The following is a 20,770-nucleotide window of genomic DNA, read 5'->3' as shown; positions in this document are numbered from 1 at the left end:
AAAACATAAGTTTTAATGTTAAATAGAAATAATTCTAGTATATAACTTAGGCAAAGTTAACAAAAAAAACAAAATACAGACTATGTGTGCGCGCGCGCGTGTGTGTGTGTGTGTGTGTGTGTGTGTGTGTGTGTGTGTGCGTGTGTGTGTGTGTGTGTGTGTGTGTGTGTGTGTGTTCAACCAAATAGAGTAGAGATAGATATATAATTTAATTGTATCACTTACAGCATATAAATAACATTAGCCATTGGTACTTATTTAAGGAGATCTTAAATTGATGGAGACAAAAGACCTTCAGTTTGCTGATAATTGAGGGATTTTAGATATTTGATAATTAATCTTTTGCAACCCGATCTATGCAAGGCATATATATTCAATAAGCAATTCAGTTTATTGTAAATGTAGGGTCCAAGGAAACAGAAGAAGTTTTGAGAGAGACTAGTGCGGAGGGCAGGAGAACGGCAGACAGAACCTTTTCTGCGCTTGTCGCTATTTAGATTAGGATCGTATTCTAGTTGTGAGTGTTTTTTGAGTACTGTATTGAGGATAAATATTTGTCTCACTGTTAGTACGTCCCATTTGTTATAGAGCTCTGTAGTTGGGTAGCGATAAGGAAGAGCGAAGCCAATCTTCAGTATAGCTCGCTGTGCTCTCTCCAGTTCGATGAGGTGAGATTTAGCTGCTCCTCCCCATGAGGTTATACAATATTCAATAATCGATTGACCAAGTGCATAATACACCATTCGTATAATGGTATGATCAGCGATATGTTGAAGTTTCTTGAATATGTATATCATTTTTCTCAATCTAGATACCAGAACATTAATATGGGGTTTAAAGGTGAGAGTCTGGTCAATAGTAACGCCAAGATACTTTATACAGTCCGTAGACTCTAGAGTTGAGCATAAACAAATGGACGGTACATTATTAGCGCACTTATGAGCCACGATAGAGAGGGATTGGGGAGGGAGGAGGTTTCTTCTGAAAGCAAATGGCATGTATTTAGTTTTAATAAAGTTCAATGTAAGAATATTTGTTTGAAGCCAGGAACACACCTTATTAAAACCCTGTTGAGCACTTTCAAACACTTCATTCCAGTCACTCCCGCTAAAGAAAAGCACCGTATCGTCAGCAAAAGAGAGTATTTTCCCGTTACAGAGTTGCATATTGCAGAGACCGTTGATGTAGACTAAGAACAGCGTAGGACCAAGGATACTCCCTTGCGGGATTCCGAAGGTCACCGGTCGATCCTCGCTCTGCCATTGGTCAATTTTAACGCGTTGATTTCTATTTGTGAGGTAATCAGTGAGTAATTTCAGTGGTAAGCCCCTTATTCCAAACCGTTCCAGCTTTAACAACAAGTGCGGCAGAGACACCGTATCAAAGGCCCTAGCTAAGTCTAAAAATATCGCCAAGCATTTCCTTTTCTCGTCAAGATTTGTTATTATGGAGGTAATCAGCTCATGCACAGCATCCCCAGTTGACCTGCCAGAACGAAATCCAAATTGAGAGGGAGAGAGGAGGTTATTGTATTCTAGGTATTTTATTAGACGTTTGTTAATAATACGTTCTAAGATTTTTGATAGGGCTGTCAGGATGGAAATAGGCCTAAAATTACTAACTAGATCTCTCTCTCCTCCTTTGTGGATGGGTTTAATAAGAGCCGTTTTAAAAGCTTGGGGAAAGACCCCTGTTGACATGGCCAGATTACAAATGAACGAAATGACTGGAGCCAGAATGTCATTGTAGCGCTTTATGATGCTACTGGAAATCTGATCCAGTCCTGTGGCACACCTATCCTTTAAATTGACAATGATTTGCCTAACTTCGCTTTCGTCAGTGGGAAGAAGAACAAGTGAATGGCAAGTAACAGGCAAAAGGCACTCCGATGAATTAATGCTGTAGGGAACAGCAACATGTAAATTATTTTCGGCAAGACGCTTACCAGTATCAGCAAAGTAGGTATTAATTTTAGATAAACTCTCTACAGGATTTTGAGGCGACAATAACGAAGAAGAATAGTCGACCTTATTTTTAAAACCAGATATATCTTTTATAACATTCCAAAGCGTTTTTTTGTTATCTTTTGATTTCTCAATCTCTAGTTTTTCATAATTTTTCCTTGCCTTTTTTAGAATAGTATTGCATAAATTCCTGTATCTCCGATAGATTTGTTTTAACATTTCATTGGTAGGATTTTTTTTAACCTTTTTATACAGCTTGTCTCTGTTACGCATACTTCTCAGTAATCCTTCCGTAATCCATGGTTTATTCGTCTTTTTCCTTCTAGAGACTTTAACTGTCGTGGAGTTATCTTTAATTGCAATACTGAGACAGTCAATGAGAAGATCAGTGGCGACATTCGCATCATTGCAATTTAGTATATGTTGAAAGTTTAAGTTACTCATAGTCCTATCCAAACCCTCATGATCTACACGCGTAATGGTTCTATTGGTATTATGAACTCTATTATTAAGATCGATATATAGTGCCACACATTCATGATCTGTAATTGAGGATTCAATCACAAAGCACGTGGAATCCAACTGAGTTTTGATCATCATGTGGTCTAAGCATGTTAAGCTATGTGTTCTTAATGTATGACCTGGAAGAAGACAGTGACCTGCTAGAATATTCAAGTACTCATAGGAACGCTTATCAGTGGTGTTGGGCACTATATCAATGTTAATGTCCCCACAGAGTATTATATTTTTGTATTTAGAAAGTTTTTTTAGTAGCACATCAATGGAAATAATAAAATTGGTAATATTAAGATGGCTAGGAGGACGATATATACCAATTATACATGTTTCGGAATTAATTTTTAATACCAGGCAATTAGCGTCATTAATGCTGGGCTCCTCATAAGTAATTTCTAAACATTTGTTGTAATAGATTACTACCCCTTCATTTTGCGAATTGTGAGAAGTTGTGGTTATGTAATTATATCCAACCAGATCTGGGATTATTTTAGCCGACTGCAACCAACATTCAGTGAGAACTATAACATCCCAGTCTATTTCAGATCTGTGGATAAGTGTGTCGAAATTATATATGTTACAATTTATACTCCTTATATTCTGAGAAATTAGTTTCAGGGAAGAATGATTATTAGTTATATGTTTTTTCACGCCATCAATGTCGCAAGAAATGGATTTAGCCACCGTTAGTGAATCCAGACCCAAGTAAATCTCATCAATATCCATACAGTCCATTGCCGAATACTGAACGGGGATGTTTAAAATAAACAAACACCTCGCTCAATAAGCGATTGCACTTGGATACAATGAACAATATGGACTTTAAAGTACCTGGGTCTGGTATAAATATAGCCTTAGATGTTAGGTTTACGATAAAAAGATGGCATGAGTTGTGATATACTGAAGTAATATGTATAAAAGTATACAGATAAAATGTGAAGTGTAAGGGGATCATTTGTATTACGTGTGACAGTAGATATGAGTATGTGTCTGTAATTTGTGAAAATAAGTAAAAATATATAATAAAAACGATAATGACAATAAAAAATAGAAAAAAACGACTATGTAAAATAAAAAAACACAGTATGAAGCACAAAGGAACAAAATATAGTCATTCAATTAATAATCGCGAAAAATCATCTTCTTCTTCAATACGTACCGGCGCTGCACTCTCCTCTCTTTTCACATACACATTACCGGAAAATGTCCATGTGGCTAGCAATTTTTTGCTTTTCACATGTTCACGAGCAACATAGGATAGTCTTCGTGCTTTGTAGGTTAAATATTCTGATATATAAATATTCTTAGATGAGTCATTTATGCCAATAAGTGAAGCATTTAATTGTTGCTCTTTATTCTCACGGCGCCTTCTGTTACTTTTCTTAAACTCAGTTATAATTAAATCCTTAGTATGATTACTCGAAAAATCAACCACTATAGCCTCAGATTTGGATCGGAATATTTCTTTTATGTCATTGTCTGCCAAGGGGTTTCTAGCCCTATCAACAAACCAATGTCTTTTACTATTTTCGTAATCGATTGCTTGTTTTCATTGGCTTGTTTAGGTATATTACGTATTTCGATAGTGGATTTTCGAATATGTTTTTCCAAGTGATCTAACTTATTCTCAAGATAAACTATGCGTTTTTTGTGTTCACTATTTTCATTTTCCATCACGTTCATTTTACATAACAAATCATCATACTGACTAGCCATAATTTCGACTGTTTTTTGTATCTCTTGGTTTTGTGCAATTACTATGTTTATGGCACTGTTAAGATTCAAACTTATTATCCTGTTGGGCTCTCAACTCAACAAACATAGACTTTATTTCAGTTGGATCTGCTACGGGGTGTGTTGTGAACTCATTAAATGAACGCTTGTGTCGTTTAGTAAAATTAGAGATAACAGATTGTTCGGTATTTAATGTAGAATTAATTGCAGAATCCGAACCGTAATGTGCCTTAGGAGAAGGAGCCTTCATTTGTATATTAGTATTTGTCGGAGATCTTTGTACAGACATTTTATTCACTAAAACAATTTGCTTCAAAAATTATAAAAATATAAAATGCGGGTAGGTGTAGGCCTATTTGTGCCGGCGGTCAGTACGCCGATTTGGGGGCGTGGTCGGCTTATGCGCACTTGTAACAACAGAAGGCGTGGCCTTGATGGTAGGTTGCGTGTTATGCCCGACAGATTTGTCGGTTACGGCTTGTTGTGTAAAAGATTATTTAATCTTTTCACTTGTATAATTAACACTCTTATTTTATGGATGTACTCACTCTTTCGAGGTTAATTCACGCTCTGCAGTTTATACACTACTAGTACACCACGAGACTTAACGCGTTTTTATTTTGTTTAATAATTTAAAAATTATCTTAAAATTTCGACAAAGAGGTTGCCTATAACACGTCCGTTCGATGCGGAATCCAAGAGGGAAGGAGATAATATATAATGGCTCACAATATATCCATAGGGATATATTGTGAGCCATTTACAAATTGATCATCATATTTTAAAAAAAAAAGGAAATTTATTAAATGAAGTTTTATTTGGTTATAGTCTAGTCGTAGATGTTCAAAAAGAAAATATTTATTTGATTCTACTAATAAAATAGGTCAAAATCACATGTCACATCAAAGTCAATGAGCTTAAATGAAAAATATTAGACTTTGGGTGGAAAGGGATTGTTAGTAATGGAGACTGAGAATTCCATTGCTAGCAATATACCCAACCGGGTCGGCCTCCTCGCGGTTCTCTCTGGAAACTGTCATGGTTAATTCCTGATGAATTCATCATGATGGGCTAATTGGCCTGTTTTCATTCTCATCTATCACCCTTGACTGGTGCTCCGCCAGCGTATTTCGTTAGCGCAGGCGGGGTTACCAATACCATTTTCACCCATCAAAAAAAAAAAATTAGTCTTTGCATATAGCAAAGATAAATAACAAATTGAAGTATATAGTCTGTATCTATTTTATATGGAAGAGAATGAGAGCTTAACAAATGATTACTAACCATTTTGTTCAGATATGTAAGTCCTGGGATCCGAAAGAAGTGGTGGTTCCGCCATATTCAATTTATCCAATTCTTCTTTTTCTTTCTCATTTTTCGTATATCTGTGAATTGTTGTGAAACCCTTAACAATAACTGTGAAAAGTTATTGTTAAGGGTTTGGAAATCTAAAATTTGATTTCAAATTAGATTTTTAGGTTTTACCGTTTATGCAAGAGTAATGTTTTCTTTTATATTATGGGAAACGATAAATTAGTTGATGTCTCAACTTATAGATATTTGTGTGTATTAAATTTATTTGTATTCTAGTTACCTTATATACCTTTTTACATATACCTTTCCTACACTAGATTACCCACTAATTATTTTCTCTCTAACTGAATTGGGTGGGCTGGAAGAGATCTCTTGTTAGCAAGCTAACAAGTCGTTAAACTAATCGCTATATTTTTTTATCCAAGTGCAATATATATATATATATATATATATATATATATATATATATATATATATATATATTGTTTTTGATGTCTCTCATGGTATCCTTAGATTGAACACAAACGTCTACACGAATGTTTCATCCAATATACTCACGGATTAGCTTTCATGAAGTTCTCCAACTCCCTTACTTTCTCTCTTATCTCCTTGTAGAATTTCGTTCTGATTTCGTCTTGTTCTTTCTTCAGTTTATAAGTCGCTACGTGTTCTTTTACATTAAATGTAAATAAGTCTGTAATATAAAGAACAAAGTTACAGGAAATAACAAATAAGGTATAGACTGCAAATAAAACCCAATTGCCTATAGAGAGTATAACTTTAATATGATAACAAATGAATGAAAGAAAGAAATATTTTTATTCAAATAAACATAGATTTTAGCGTTTTTGAATAGTCATTTTTTATTACCGCCTATTCGGAACACAATTTCAGCCAAGAAGAACGGCCGAGAAACTCAGCTGTTGCTTTTTTAAAAAAAGTTTAACTATATGAATAATGAATTTGTGTGAATACAAAATACTAAACAGTCATAAATCAGATCATAAAATAAATAATATATAGTATATAATTGAAACAAATCAAGAAAACAAATCGGTTGTAGTGACCAGAGCAGACTAGTCCCTACAGGCAGCACCCGCTCACGAGTATGACGGGTGAGCCAGCTATCATTGCGCTCAACCATATTTGAGGGAACTCAATAATCCGGCCCACCACGCCACCACTTGTCTGTACATTTTTGAAATAAAGAAGCATTCATTGCTTTTAAATAACCGAAAAATAACAGAAGTAACAAAATAAAGAATGGAGAAGAAATTGGAAGTATGAAAGTAGGTCAGTAGGAAACGGTAACCCTTTATTTAGGTATAGCGTTGTAAGACGAAAGAATTAAAATCAATTGTAAAATTAGTTGAATGAATATTAACGGCGGGGTCAAATAACGATTTGACATTTGATACGATTTAATAGATAACAAAATAAAACACTCAATAGTAGATTTTGTACAAAAGTCGATTGCTTGTGTACCTCTGCCCCATTCGTGTTTCAACCGTGAAGCAATTGTGTTTGCATGGGTGTGTTTCAGTTTGAAGGGTGGGATATGGCGTGAATTTACTGGGTACAGAGGAATAACACCTGAGTCCTCAGGGATGGCAACGCATGGGGGGTATCATGGGCGAAACAGTATAGTCTGTTATGTCCATGGTACTGCTCATGTCTATAGGCGACGGTTACCACTTTCCATCAGGTGGGCCGTCAGCTTGTTTGCCATTCTTAGTTGTATAAAAAAAAAGTACTACATTTGATAATTATAAGGTAATTATCGTTACGGGTACGTCTGGTTTACTAGGTCACACACACGTGGTGAATCTACATAAATGAAAATAAAATTGCTGAATATACATATGCAAGCGTATCACTTCAGAATCGCTGCGTTTATTTGACTAATTATTTTTTGTTGTATTTGTAATTGTTTTGACAAGTTTCGTATGATAATGAACATATTTGAAAATTGTACGGAAAAGTGAAAGGTTTGAGGTAAAAAATCTGTATTTTTAGTCTCATTCTCTTCATTAGAACATCCGTGTGAAGCCGGAGCGTGGAGCTAGTATTGTCTATTTATTTAATTTATTTATTATACATTACTGTTATGATCATGTATATGTAGCGACGGTTACTACTTTCCATTAGGTGAGTCTTTAGCTTATTTGTCATTCTAAGATGTGCGAAAAAAATACAATTGAATTTAGAATCTTCTACTTTTTTAAGTCGTTTGAAAAATATTACATTTATTATGTAAATAAACGGATTTTAACTTCTTTATCGCGTCATGTTTCAATTCCACTTACCTTCATATCTGTTAGGCATATCAGCTACTAAAGCGTAACTTCTAGAACTTTCGCTGAGCAAGTCCAGCATAGACCGAGCGGCTCTGACGCAAACGCAGGACCCGTCAATGACTTTTGGAAGCTTCACACCAACACGCATGGAGGGGAAGGATAGTTCCACTGGTTCCCTAAAAGATAGAATGGAAGTTTATGATAATATAATGTAATAGAAAAAATAAGTTTCTAGAAAAAAAGAAATAAAAAACTAGAGGGAGACTTTATACAAAAGTTATTTGCTTGGGATCCTCTGTCCTATTCGTGTTTCTACCGTGAGGCAGTTGTGTTTGCATGGCTGTGTTTCGGTTTGAAGGGTGGGATATGGCAGTGAGTTTACAGAGTACAGAGGAATAACACCTGAGTCCTCAAAAATGGCAACACATGGGGTATTAAGAGTGAAATAGTATACTCTGTTACGTCCATGGTACTGCTCATGGCTATAGGCGACGGTTATCGCTTTCCATCAGGTGGGCCGTCAGCTTGTTTGGCATTTTAAATTGCACAAAAAAATAAATAAATAAACGGTAAATTTATACAAATATGTAAAGTAGTATAAATTTCGTTATGCAACTCATCATCATCATCCCACCCATATCCCAATTATTATTTGGGGTCGCCGTAATATGTTTTTCTCTTCCATTCTTCTCTATCCGCAATCATTTCCGCATTCACTCCCATTCTGGCCATATCATAGAATAGAATAGAATAGAAATCATTTATTCAAATAAACTTACATTGAAGCACTTTTGAAAAGTCATTACATTTTTTTTAATCTACCGCTCGTTCGGAAAGCTGTCTCATCACAAGAAGAACGAGCAAGAAACTTGCGTGTTGCTCTTTTAAATAATTTTATTATTACTTTACATTTTTAAGTTTAAGTATGTGAATACAAACCACCAATTAGCACTAATTCAATTAAATACTCAAAAAGAAAAAATATTGAATACATAACCAACTGGTTAAACAATTAATAAGAGGAAATCAGTCATAGTGATTAGAGCAGACCAGTCCCTACAAGCAGCACCCGTTCACGAGTATGACGGATGAGCCAGCCATCACTGCGCTCGACCATATTTTAGGGAGCCCAATGACCCGGCTCACCACGCCGCCACAAGTCTGGACATTTTAGTGAGCATGACTACTCAAAACACTAGACCACGTCAAAGCTACTCACAATTGCCATCTGATAGTTATAGTATTCACATTTTACATAAGAATGCATGCGGCAATTAATACAAAAACCGCTATGCTTTCATATTTCCAAAATTAATCAATTAAATCAAGAAAGCAATGAGAAAATAAAATTATAACATTGTATGCTAATAAACTAATTATTTACTTGATATGTTGTCATCTATGAATTCGTCTATCCTGTAATAGGCTTTCTTACATAAAAATTGTTTAATATAAGATTTGAATTGCCTCTCTGTCAGATTTAATGCAGATTCTGGCCGTTTATTATAAAATCTTATGCAATTACCATAGAATGAATTACTGATTTTGTGCAGACGGCATTTAGGTAAAATAAGCTTATTTATATTGCGTAAGTTTCTACTTGTACAGTCTTTGAGTTTTTTAAAACTCTCTAAGTTCTTCCGTGTATACATAATATTTTCATAAATGTATTGTGAAGTAACTGTGAGGATCATCTTTCACATAGTCCATCTATGTCTTTTTAGGTCTTCCTCTGCCTTTATAGCCATTCACATTCATTCTTAATACCTGTCTTAAAACATGCTCCTCATACCTGTGCATCATATGTCCATACCAGGATAGACATGTAGTTGTGCAACCCAATGCAAGTAAGTTAAACTTGTATTGTATTTGTATTGTAAAATCTTTATTATACATAATTCATACTGAATACATTAAAAGATTTAATTTATAATGGCGGATTTATCTCATAGAAGGATCTCTTATAGCCAACCTTTGAGAAACTGAAAAAAAAAAACTGTAGAATGTACAAGTGTATAATAACCATACAGCTAAAGATAAACTAAACAAAGCTATAGATAAACTTGAGTGATGTAATTTTGTAATAGTTCCCTTAAGTACTTCTTTTGATTATCCATTGCAAACAAAAATATTTCCTCTTTACAACGTTACAAGTTGAAGGGTCTTACGGGTCGGGTTCCACCGGTTTAGGTTTCCTCGTGGGCATCCTGACGGCCACCCACAAGTTCAGCCGTAGACCTTTGAACTCCCTTTGGTAAGAGGCCAGTTTTATGGAGTCAAACTTGAGATGCTTCTCCAAGTCTCGCAGCAGTGTGTATGACGCGAACTGGATCGCGGTCGACAGCTGTTCTCGTAGTGCTATTCGAACCTAATACAAAGTAAATCCAAGTTTACCAGAGGGAGACTTTGTACAAAAGTCGATTGCTTGGGTACCCCTGTCCGATTCGTGTTTCTACCGTGAAGCAGTTGTGTTTGCATGGCTGTGTTTCGGTTTGAAGGGTGAAATATGGCATTGAATTTACAGGGTACAAAGGAATAATACCTGAGTCCTCAGGAATGGCAACGCATGGGGGGTATCATGGGCGAAACAGTATACTCTGTTATGTCCATGGTACTGCTCATGTCTATAGGCGACGGTTACCACTTTCCAACAGGTGGGCCGTCAGCTTGTTTGCCATTCTAAGTTGTATAAAAAAACACAATTGTTTCGATTTTAAGGGTGGGATATGGCAGTGAATTTTCAGCGTATAGAGGCATAGCACCTTAGTCTTCAGGAATGGCAACGCATTGGGAGTGTCATGGGCGAAATAGTATATTCTGTTAAGTCCATGGTAACAGTATCATGTCTACAGCCAACAGTTACCATTTTTCATCAAGTGCAGCGTCAGCTTGTTTGCCATTCTAAATTGCATAAAACAAAGTAAAGTTATAAAAAACTCCATCATTTTTAGAAATAAATTCTAAAAACCAACATCTCATTCATTCAAATATACTTTTTTATTTTTATGTTTTTTGTATATTACATGCTTAAATATGGTGAAATTATTGGGGTTATTATGTCGTATAGGTCCTGGAATAGAATAGGCCACCCCTTTCTTTCCCGTTGTAAGGGCCATTAAGGGAATTTATGGTGGAGGAATGGGCAGCTGCGTCTCAAACCGCAGCATGGCTTTCGGCGGTTGCCAACCCGCCTACCAAGCGTGACAACTAGTGGCAAAACCGTCTTTATGGGGGAGGTTATGTTGAGCAGTGGACAGTTAACGGCTGTCAAGTAAAATAGGTACATACTTCGTTGTAGCTTTGCGCTTGCAAAGCGCTGTACTGTCTCGAGTTTGCGACGAAGTCTTCAAGCATTTCCAACATCTGTAATATAATATATCTTTAAATATAATATTGAGATATATTACGTAAGTAGGCAGACATTAGATTTTCAACCGACTTCAAAAGAAGGAGGTTTCAATTCGGTTGTTTTTTTATATTCGTTACCTCATTACTCCATTATAATAATCTAAAGGGTTTTTTAATGGGTGATAATGGTATGGTGATTCCGACTGCGCCATCGGTATACACTGGCGGGGCACCAGTGATAGATGATGAGGACTGATGAGGACGAAAGCAGGTCAGTTAGCCCATCCTGACGAATTCAACTAGAATTAGCCACGATGGTTTCCAGTGGGAAGCACATAGAGGTCGACCTGACAGGGTATATTGCTAATAATGGGGCTGTTTGACCCCATTAGTAACAATCCCTTTCCCTCTCTATAATCTAAAGGTTTGTCACATAAAACTACAATTAGCGTTAGTACAGTACATACGTGTTTAACTACCTATAGTTTAAATGATTTTTTAGTAAGAAAAAAGGATCTTTTATATATTTCAGGCTATGGTATGATGTTGTATAGGTATATATATTCAAAGGTTGGCTGGAAGAGATCGCTTTTAGCGATAAGGTCGCCAATTGTTTTCTCATTGTGATTATTTCTTGTAATTGTTTATGTTTATAATAAGTTTACTATTGTAATCTTTTGGAGGCAACAATAAAGACTATCTATCTATCTTTATTTTTGCTTAATGCCAAGGCCTGTATTTTTGGCAACTACTCTTAAAGGTAATAATTATTTGATATTAGCCTGATATTAGATACTTTACCCGTGACTTCACTTGCGTGATCGAAATATATTTACTGATCAGGATAAAAAACAGCCTATATCCTTCTCCATACCATATAGTACGTGTATATTAAATTTCATAGTGATTAGTTAAGTCGTTAAGGCGCTATAATGTAACAAACAAACTCACATTAAGATTCATAATATTAGTAAGAATAAGGGATAATCACCGGCAACGCCTCGATGCATCTCCTCTCCAGTTCATCATCGTCGCATTTAGGGTTCAGCTGCCAGAGATGTAAGTACGTATTCATCTGAGTGACCACTCGAGGGTCGGGCAGACCATCGCATCGGAGATATTGTTGCCACTGTAAAGAACGCCACCCAGATTATCGAGTTTTGGATAATTGACTAAAAACTATTGAGGTCAGAAGGGAGAAAATGTTGAGACACTTGATACGACATGATGAACTTATAAACATTATAATAGAAGGCAAGAGAAAGAAGGAGGGGAAGGAGACCAAGGCACAGTTACATCAGGCAGATCCAGGAAAAAGTTGGTGTCGTGTCATATCAAGAGATGAAGAGACTTGCTGAAAATCGTAGTGAGTGGCAACAGCTCCATCGACAATAAATAGGAAATGAAAAAAAATGGACAATTAACAATGGAATCTCTGTATATATAATTTAGTCCAAAATCGATTAAATGTAATTAATATTTATTTTATGCAAGTTAGAATGTCAAACAAGTTCATGGCTCACCTAATGGAAGTAATAAGCGTCGCTTATTTGAATCGTGTATTATAAATTAGTTTCATTCAAGACACAGTGAGGTCTATGACATCCTTCATGTGTTGCCTTTTCTGAGGCCTAAGACGTAATGTCTCTGTATCCTGTAATTGTACTGCCAGAATCCACCTTATTTTTTAAACAAAAACCATCTGTTTGGAACAATGGTGTTTACAATTACAGGTTTGCCATTTGAGTGCATTTTATAGATAGCACTAAAGTGCATAGAAATACATTACCTCAGCTTGAATCTGTTTTTTGTTTTCAAAATCCAATTTCTGCTTTTCGAATTCTGTAACATTCCAAAAAAGCAAATTATTATAATCAACAAGATTAAAGATCAAAGAGATTAAGAAGAAAAAACTAAGAAATTTAAAAAAATTGAGAAAAAATACGAGGTTATTTTTTTATGCACCTTAGAATGGTAAATAAGTTGACGGCTGCCGGATGGAAAGTGGTAAGTTTACAACAAAAATGTGAAAAGATACAATGATTACAACATAATATAAACTTCGTATTGATAAAAAGAATGAAGATAAAAAACTACAAAGCTACCTTCAATCACATTACACTTGAACAGACCAGTAGAAGCACTTGTTTTTTAATTTATACGAACCTACAACAAGGACCTGAAATCGAGGAAACTAGGGACTGGCGAGTTATGGTCCATACTCATGGTTTTTACCAGCACATGGGTAGATTTTTAGTTTTACGTACCACTAACGATTCCTATTTCGTTCTTTATTTAGAAATATTACAATGGAAGTAGTTATGATTTTTATTTCTAAAATCTGTATATATTGTTATAATTTCACCAGTAGTAAATTACTATGGAACAAGTCGCATGTCTTCTGGAGTAGATCTCTTCTAATTTCTTGCTCAGCATTATCCTTCGCCATCAACTCAGCTCTTTCCTTCGCCAGGACTGCGCGTTTTTCTTTCGCACCAGCCAAAATTGATTGTCTGGAAAGAGATAATGAGATAATTACGTAAGCAACTTCTAAATGGACCTTCTTACTTCTCAAATGAAACAATTACTTAAACAACTTCTAAAAGGATCTCCTCCTTTCTTCTCAAATGAGATAATTTCTAAAACAAGTTCTAAAAAGGCTTCCTACTTTTTTCTCAAATGAGATAATTACTTAAACGACTTCTATAAGGGCCTCTTCCTTTTTTCTCAAATGAGATAATTACTCAAACGACTTCTATAAGGACCCTCTCCTTTCTTCTCAAATGAAAGAATTACTTAAACGATTTCTAAAAGGACCTCCTCCTTTCGTCTCAAATAAGATAATAACTTAACCCTTTCCACTCCAATGTCGAGTGTCACTCGACATTGATTTTGTACCATACCAAAAGGGATTATAAAGATTAGAATTAAGAATTATAATATAGTATCCTGTAATTACTCATAAAATAAAATTTATCATATAAGAAAGAATCAATTTTATTTACAAAATACGAAAAACCTCTAAAAGTTAAAAAACGCAATTTTAGCGTGGAGCTGGTAGAATAAAAAGAAAAAAGGCTTGGAGTGGAAAGGGTTAAGCGACTTCTACAAGAATTTCCTCCTATCTTTTTAAGTCATCGATATTTTTTGTGTATATGTTATGCGATATGGTCGCCATTTCTGAACCTATTCTAATAATATTTTTTCAAATTCATAGCGTTTGCTTCTGCACGATTACTGTGACTAAAGGTGTTATTTTGCCTTTGCTGAAACATTTCTACGCATCGTGCAAGCTTTTATATAAAAAATGATATTTTATATAATAGTTGTTAAAAATAAAAAAATTTTTTCGTTGAAAAATAACATTATGTATTCTGTTATTAATCAGTGCCTAGTTAATCAAGATTAATTAATAAAAAAAAATTAATATAATTAAGGAAGCCCTATCTGTTATTATCATTAATCTGACAACACGCATTATTATCACTCATTATCACATTAGTTTTCGTACTTACAAATTGATAGCTGATTAGAATATATCCTTTTGTCAAGATTTAAGTAAAATATTTAAAAAAAAAAATTGTTTCTTAAAATTTGATCGAGGTACACAGGTACCTCAAAAGGTACCATTGGTGAAGACTAGAGAACACCAAAAAAGGTGAAATTGAAAAGTGTATTTTGGACACATATAATGTAATGTTATGTAAATGTAAATATATATTTATTTCTCTTACAATTTTTTTTTATTTATACAACTTAGAATGGAAAACAAGCTGACGGCCCACCTGATGGAATGTCGTAACCGTCGCCTATAGACATGAGCAGTACCATGGACATAACAGAGTATACTGTTTCGCCCATAATACCCTCCATACGTTGTCATTCCTGAGGACTTAGATGTTATTCCTCTGTACCCTGTAAATTCACGCCATATCCCACCCTTTAAACCGAAACACAGCCATGCAAACACAGCTGCTTCACGGTAGAAACACCATAATAACAACACAATAAAACTTACAGCTATATGGGTTTTTTTTGTTAGATGAAAATGGATTGGTAACCCCGCCCGCGCTAACAGGATACGTTGGCGGAGCACCAGTGAAGGGTGATCGATGAGAATGAAAACAGGCCAGTTAGCCCATCATGATGAATTCATGATGAAGAATCAATCATGGTAGTTTCCAGGGGGAACCGCGTGGAGGTCGACCTGGTTAAGTATATTGCTAGCAATGGGATTTTTAGTCTCCATTACTAACAATCCCTTTCCCCCTACATGGGTTACAATTTAAAACAATCTTTGTGGGAGACTGGTGTCGGCACTAGGATTATCCGTTTTACAAATCACCAGGCTCCCAAACTCAATGAGGAGTAATATTATTGGTATGGTATGTGAAATTTTACAATGATGTACCTGATTATTATTGGTACTTGGTGGAACTCAGAATTATCATCACATCAACTGTTAACTGTCCACTGCTGTATATGGCTTACATTCACCTTAAAAAATACTCCCTGTATTGCCAGTAGTTGCCACGCTTGGCAGGCGGGTTCGTAATCGCAGTTAGGCTTATAGCGATGTTTTAAGAGGGATGCTGCTGCCCAGCCCTCTACCGTCAAGTTCTTTTATTCGCCTCTTACGACACCCACGGGAAAGGAAGTGGTGGTTTATTCTATGCTGAGACCACATGGCGGGACTTTGAATACATTGTTGTTATTAGAAAAACACATGTAATTTTCCATAAAAAAGGGGACATACGTTTATATATTAAGACACACGTTTCAAAAATTTCTAATAATATTAATAATATTAGACTTAAATTATATATTAATAGAATGATAATAATTTATTTACATTGAAAAAAAGAATCATTAAAATCTGTTCACACTTGGTGAAGATATCGCGTATATATACACTAAAACACACCTCCTATTTTGAATTTGGTTGAAAAAATACAGTCAAATTAAACCGAATGAAATAAACCTACAGTAATTATTTAACTTCTCATAGAGAGAAAAGAAAGTGTTCCGAGATGTTAATGGATGGGGAGGAGGAGGAGAGGACGAGAGGAGGAGTGGACGAGAGAGAAGAATAAAGGAAGTTACGTTACAGTTAGTTATGATATAACATAAAGATAGGAAAGATAATAAGGTAAGAGAAAGGGAACCGCAAACTAACTTCTCTGCTTCTTTTTCCGCTCGCCATTCTTCTATCCTCTGCAGCATCCATGCTTCTCTTTCTTTTTTATTCATCTTTTTCCAATTTTTTGGCTGTCAATTTGATACTTGTTTTATTAATATAAATTAGATTAAAATGTGCATCTGAAGTTGAGTCGTGTCTTCAAAACTCTTTAAAATTCACTTATTTTAATATTAAATCTACAAATGATTACACTGGCCTAAAATATTGGAAATTCTCTAAAAGTTTTTTGTCATACGATTTGGATTTATGAAGTTAATAAATGTTTTATTTGTTGATTTTTTGTCAACATATAACTAATGGTAAATACCCTTCTTAACAAATGTTTTTGGACATTGGTTTATAAGCGACATGGGCATACAATACGTAAGGTTTTATTGAGCAATAGAAACCATAGATGCAAAAATATCTTTTAGTTTAATTTGTTAATTTCATGTAGAAAAAAAAAATTTAATACATAGATTATGTTATAAGAAATTGTCCATGTTTTAAATATTTTTGATTTTTATACTCAAATCGCAGAACGTCATAAAATTAATGCAGTTATTTGTAAGTTGTCTATAAATGTTCCTTTCTTTTCCTTTGTCTTAATTAACTTATTTTATAAAAAAAATATCTTTATCTTTTATCACAATACTTCATGTATTGTCTATGGTATGTTTGCTACTGACTGTTTTATAAATAACCGATTGTATACAAGGAAATGATACGGCGACGGTGCGTGACGTATTATGATTATTGAAGTCAGCAATCAATTATTCATGATTGTAATAAAATTGCTAACACGAGTGTCACAGAGGTAAGCGTTATTTACTGTTGCATTCTTTCTTTTTTTTATTTCTTTCAATCTGAGTTTATTATTATAATGAAAAACAAGGAGTTATAGAAGGAGAAAAAGAAGGAGAAGGAAAAGGAAGTAGTTGAAGAAGAAAAAATAAATTATGGAGAAAATAAGTTATTTTTAATTCAACTTAGAATGACAAACAAGTTGATGGCCCACCTGATGGAAAGTGGTAAGCGTCGCCTATAGACATGAGCAGTACCATGGACATAACAAAGTATACTGTTTCGCCCATGATACCCCCCTTGCGTTGCCATTCCTGAGGACTCAGGTGTTATTCCTCTGTACCTTGTAAATTCACTGCCATATCCCACCTTTCAATCGAAACACACCATGTAAACACAACTGCTACACGGTAGAAATACGAATGCGGCAGAGGTACCCAAGCAAGTGACTCATGTACAAAGTCTCCTATTGATAAAAAAATTTAAAAATTAAGCACCATATATACCGATATAATGTAGAAATATTAATAATATAGGTACATATAACTATACCCTTTTCAATAAATTGCATTCGAAAAAAAATCAGGTATTTGAACATCTTATATTTACCTTTTCAAATTCTGGTATTTCTTCTCTCCCCTTATCCTTTTTCCCCTTTTTGCCTTTTTTCTTTTTCGTCTCTACTTGTTCTTCCTCTATCTTCTGTTCTTCTGCAAGTATTAAAGTGTGTCAAATATTTATAAGGTAATTAACTCCTTAGGAATGGCAACGCAAGGAGGGTATCGTGGGCGAAACAGTATACTCTGTTATGTGCATGGTACTTCTCATGTCTATAGGCGACGGTTACCAGTTTCCATCAAGTGGGCCGTCAGCTTGTGTGCCATTCTAAGTTGCATATAAAAAAAATGTGTATCCAAAGAAGTATTTAGAGGAAAGGGTATCAGGTGGATCATGTCCACCCGGGAATCATCCGAGTGTAAATATATAAAATCCCCAGAACATAAAGAAAGTTTATTTATTTAATTATTTTTTATTGACAACATTTCAAAAAATGTTTTGTACAAAAGGCGGACTTAATGCTAAATAGCATTCTCTCCCAGACAACCTTTGGCAAAACAGAAATGAAACTCTTTGCAAAAATAAAATTGCCAAAGAAATTGGGAAATTATCTTAAATACGCCAATGTGTTCAAATTTGGTGTAGTTTTCAATATAACGTTTTGTTTATATCTGTTGGTTAGAGTTATCGCTTTACAATAAGCTGTATCCTCTGCTTGCTTACTTATTACCTATGTATTTACTTAGAAAATGTGTAGGTATGTCTTTTTTAATGGGTGAAAATGATATAATGACTCCATCTGCGCTAACGGTATACGCTAGCGGAGCACCAGTAAGGGATGATAGGTGAGGACGAAGTAGGTGAGTTGGCCTGTCGTGACGAATTCCACCAGAATTAACCACGATGGTTTCCAGGGAGAACCACGTGGAGGTCGACCTGATAGGATGAATTGTTAGCAATGGGTCAGTTAGACCTTATTACTAACAATCCCTTTCCCCCCCCCCGTAGGTATATTTATAACGGCAAATCTTTACCATCAAAGTTTAGGTATCTTTCTAATTTTTAAAAATTTGATTTTAATCTTTACTAATTGACAGAAGAAAACCCATGAAACATGGCTCTTTCATTGTATATTTTTAAAAAGGAATGAATTGTTTTCTAGTATAATAATCTTCAGACCTGCTGGTAGTGACTCCTCTGACCACTGGAATAGTTCGCTTGTATCTCTCAGAACTCCCACAACCTGGAATAGGATAGCTTTACCAGAGGGAGACTTTGTACAAAAGTCGCTTGCTTGGGTACCTCTGCCCCATTCGTGTTTCAACCGTGAAGCAGTTGTGTTTGCATGGCTGTGTTTCGGTTTGAAGGGTGAAATATGGCATTGAATTTACAGGGTACAGAGGAATAACACCTGAATCCTCATGAATGGCAACGCATGGGGGCTATCATGGGCGAAACAGTATACTCTGTTATGTCCATGGTACTGCTCATGTCTATAGGCGACGGTTACCACTTTCCATCAGGTGGGCCGTCAGCTTGTTTGCCATTCTAAGTTGTATAAAAAAAATGCGGAGTTGATTTTTTTTCTTTTTTTTTTTCTTGCACGACAATTTAGGCGTAAATGATAGACGGAATATTTATGAATAGCCTCTACGTTCGTCTGTCTGTTTGTATGTTAGCATTACAGGTGAAATGACTAATATATATGTGAGATTTTCACTGTATATTGAAATAAATAACAGTTATGTATATGGAATAAATTGATTATTACCCTCCTAAATGTCTATAAAATGGTGTACAATGCAAACGAATTTGCGAGCATAGCTAGATGTTTATAAAACATATATTACTACATAAAGGTATATAAATTATTTACCTCAATTTTCTTCTTTCCTTTCTTTTTCTTCGGTTTTAGTTCTAAATAAAATAATAAAGAAACAGAGTAAGAAAACCTCGTTTTACTTAATAAGCTATTGATTAATGCATTTTGTACGTAAAAAGGACACAGCTAAAAAATATAGCCAATAAAATATGGAATAGAATTACAATATGCTAAAAAATATATACTGTCTTGATTTTTATGGACGATAAATGATGCAAAGTAGGATATTAGGTTTTTTCAACTGCCTTTTTACATGAATGCACTGTATTTGTAACGAGTTTGTTATGGTAACCACGTATTGTGTATAATCAATATGACAATTATATTTATTATATGGGTTCTACATTCCCCAATAAAAAAAAACATACTATAAAGAAAAAAATTTTTGTAATTAAAAAGTAATAAAACTTTTAATTTTATATCCTGGATTTTAGTACTTATTCATAAAATTTCCAAATAACGCCATCTAGCGACAAAAATAGAAATAATGCTAAGTTAATAATAAGCACCAAGCTAACGCACTAGATGGCGTTATAAATATAAAATAACTATGACACTATTGACAGAAGAACGTTGATAAGAGGATATTTAGATTGAAGGTAGGAATCTATTTTGTCCTTTTGTCCAATTTAAAAACTATTGGTCCGGTTGGTCTTTTAATTGGTAAAAATGAAATGGTAACCAACACCTGCGCTATCGGTATAAGCCGGCGGGGCACCAGTGAGGGATGATAGGTGAGAATGAATGCAGGTCGATTGGCTCATCGTGAGGAAGTTAACAAGAATTAACCACGATGGTTTCCAAGTATAACTGCGTGGAGGTCAACCTGATAGAATACATAGCTAGCAATTGGCCTTTTAGACCCCTTTACAATCCCTTTCCTCCCCGGTTCGGTTGATGAGCTAAGGACAAGTTAGTGATATGTACTGATGATTGGTTACCTTCAATCATAGGTGGAAGGGATTCGAAAGAAGCACTGGTATACGAGGTGTCTGTGTATTGAACCTCTTCAGGCTCTGGTTCCAGGTCTGTTGCGGCCACCAGGACCTCATCCTGTACTTCGGATTCTAAAATGAAATTGGTAAAATCCAGCAGAAGTATTTCCGAACCGACACGACAACATAACCTTCAAGAAAAGAGTATATTTCTTTTTAAAAGGCTGGCAGCACACCTG

General features: G+C 35.0%; 1 protein-coding gene across 2 annotated transcripts in view; it reads right to left on the bottom strand.

Moving 5' to 3' along the window:
- Positions 1-20,668, bottom strand: part of LOC113509321 (dynein axonemal intermediate chain 7) — a 42,029-nt gene extending 21,361 nt beyond the window's left edge. Inside the window, exons 1-13 of one of the 2 annotated variants that reach the window (XM_052893077.1) lie at positions 20,538-20,668; positions 19,591-19,631; positions 18,894-18,957; positions 17,766-17,866; positions 16,350-16,441; positions 13,553-13,686; positions 12,963-13,015; positions 12,165-12,302; positions 11,114-11,188; positions 9,994-10,193; positions 7,835-8,001; positions 6,087-6,222; positions 5,499-5,599 (exon numbers count right to left, since the gene is read on the bottom strand). In XM_052893077.1, the coding sequence (XP_052749037.1) occupies positions 5,499-5,599; positions 6,087-6,222; positions 7,835-8,001; positions 9,994-10,193; positions 11,114-11,188; positions 12,165-12,302; positions 12,963-13,015; positions 13,553-13,686; positions 16,350-16,441; positions 17,766-17,866; positions 18,894-18,957; positions 19,591-19,631; positions 20,538-20,547 (1,312 nt within the window). In that variant the 5' untranslated portion in view covers positions 20,548-20,668. Of the gene's footprint in view, positions 1-5,498; positions 5,600-6,086; positions 6,223-7,834; positions 8,002-9,993; positions 10,194-11,113; positions 11,189-12,164; positions 12,303-12,962; positions 13,016-13,552; positions 13,687-16,349; positions 16,442-17,765; positions 17,867-18,893; positions 18,958-19,590; positions 19,632-20,537 lie in introns of those variants that run through there. The other variant, XM_052893076.1, reaches the window with a different exon arrangement.
- Between the last annotated feature and the right edge of the window lie 102 nt (positions 20,669-20,770).

This window comes from Galleria mellonella, unplaced genomic scaffold (assembly GCF_026898425.1).
Source record: "Galleria mellonella isolate WM207_F2 unplaced genomic scaffold, CSIRO_AGI_GalMel_v1 utg172, whole genome shotgun sequence".
Lineage (NCBI taxonomy): Eukaryota > Metazoa > Arthropoda > Insecta > Lepidoptera > Pyralidae > Galleria > Galleria mellonella.
Note: the sequence above shows the minus strand (reverse complement) of the source record. Positions and strands in the feature narration are given on the sequence as shown.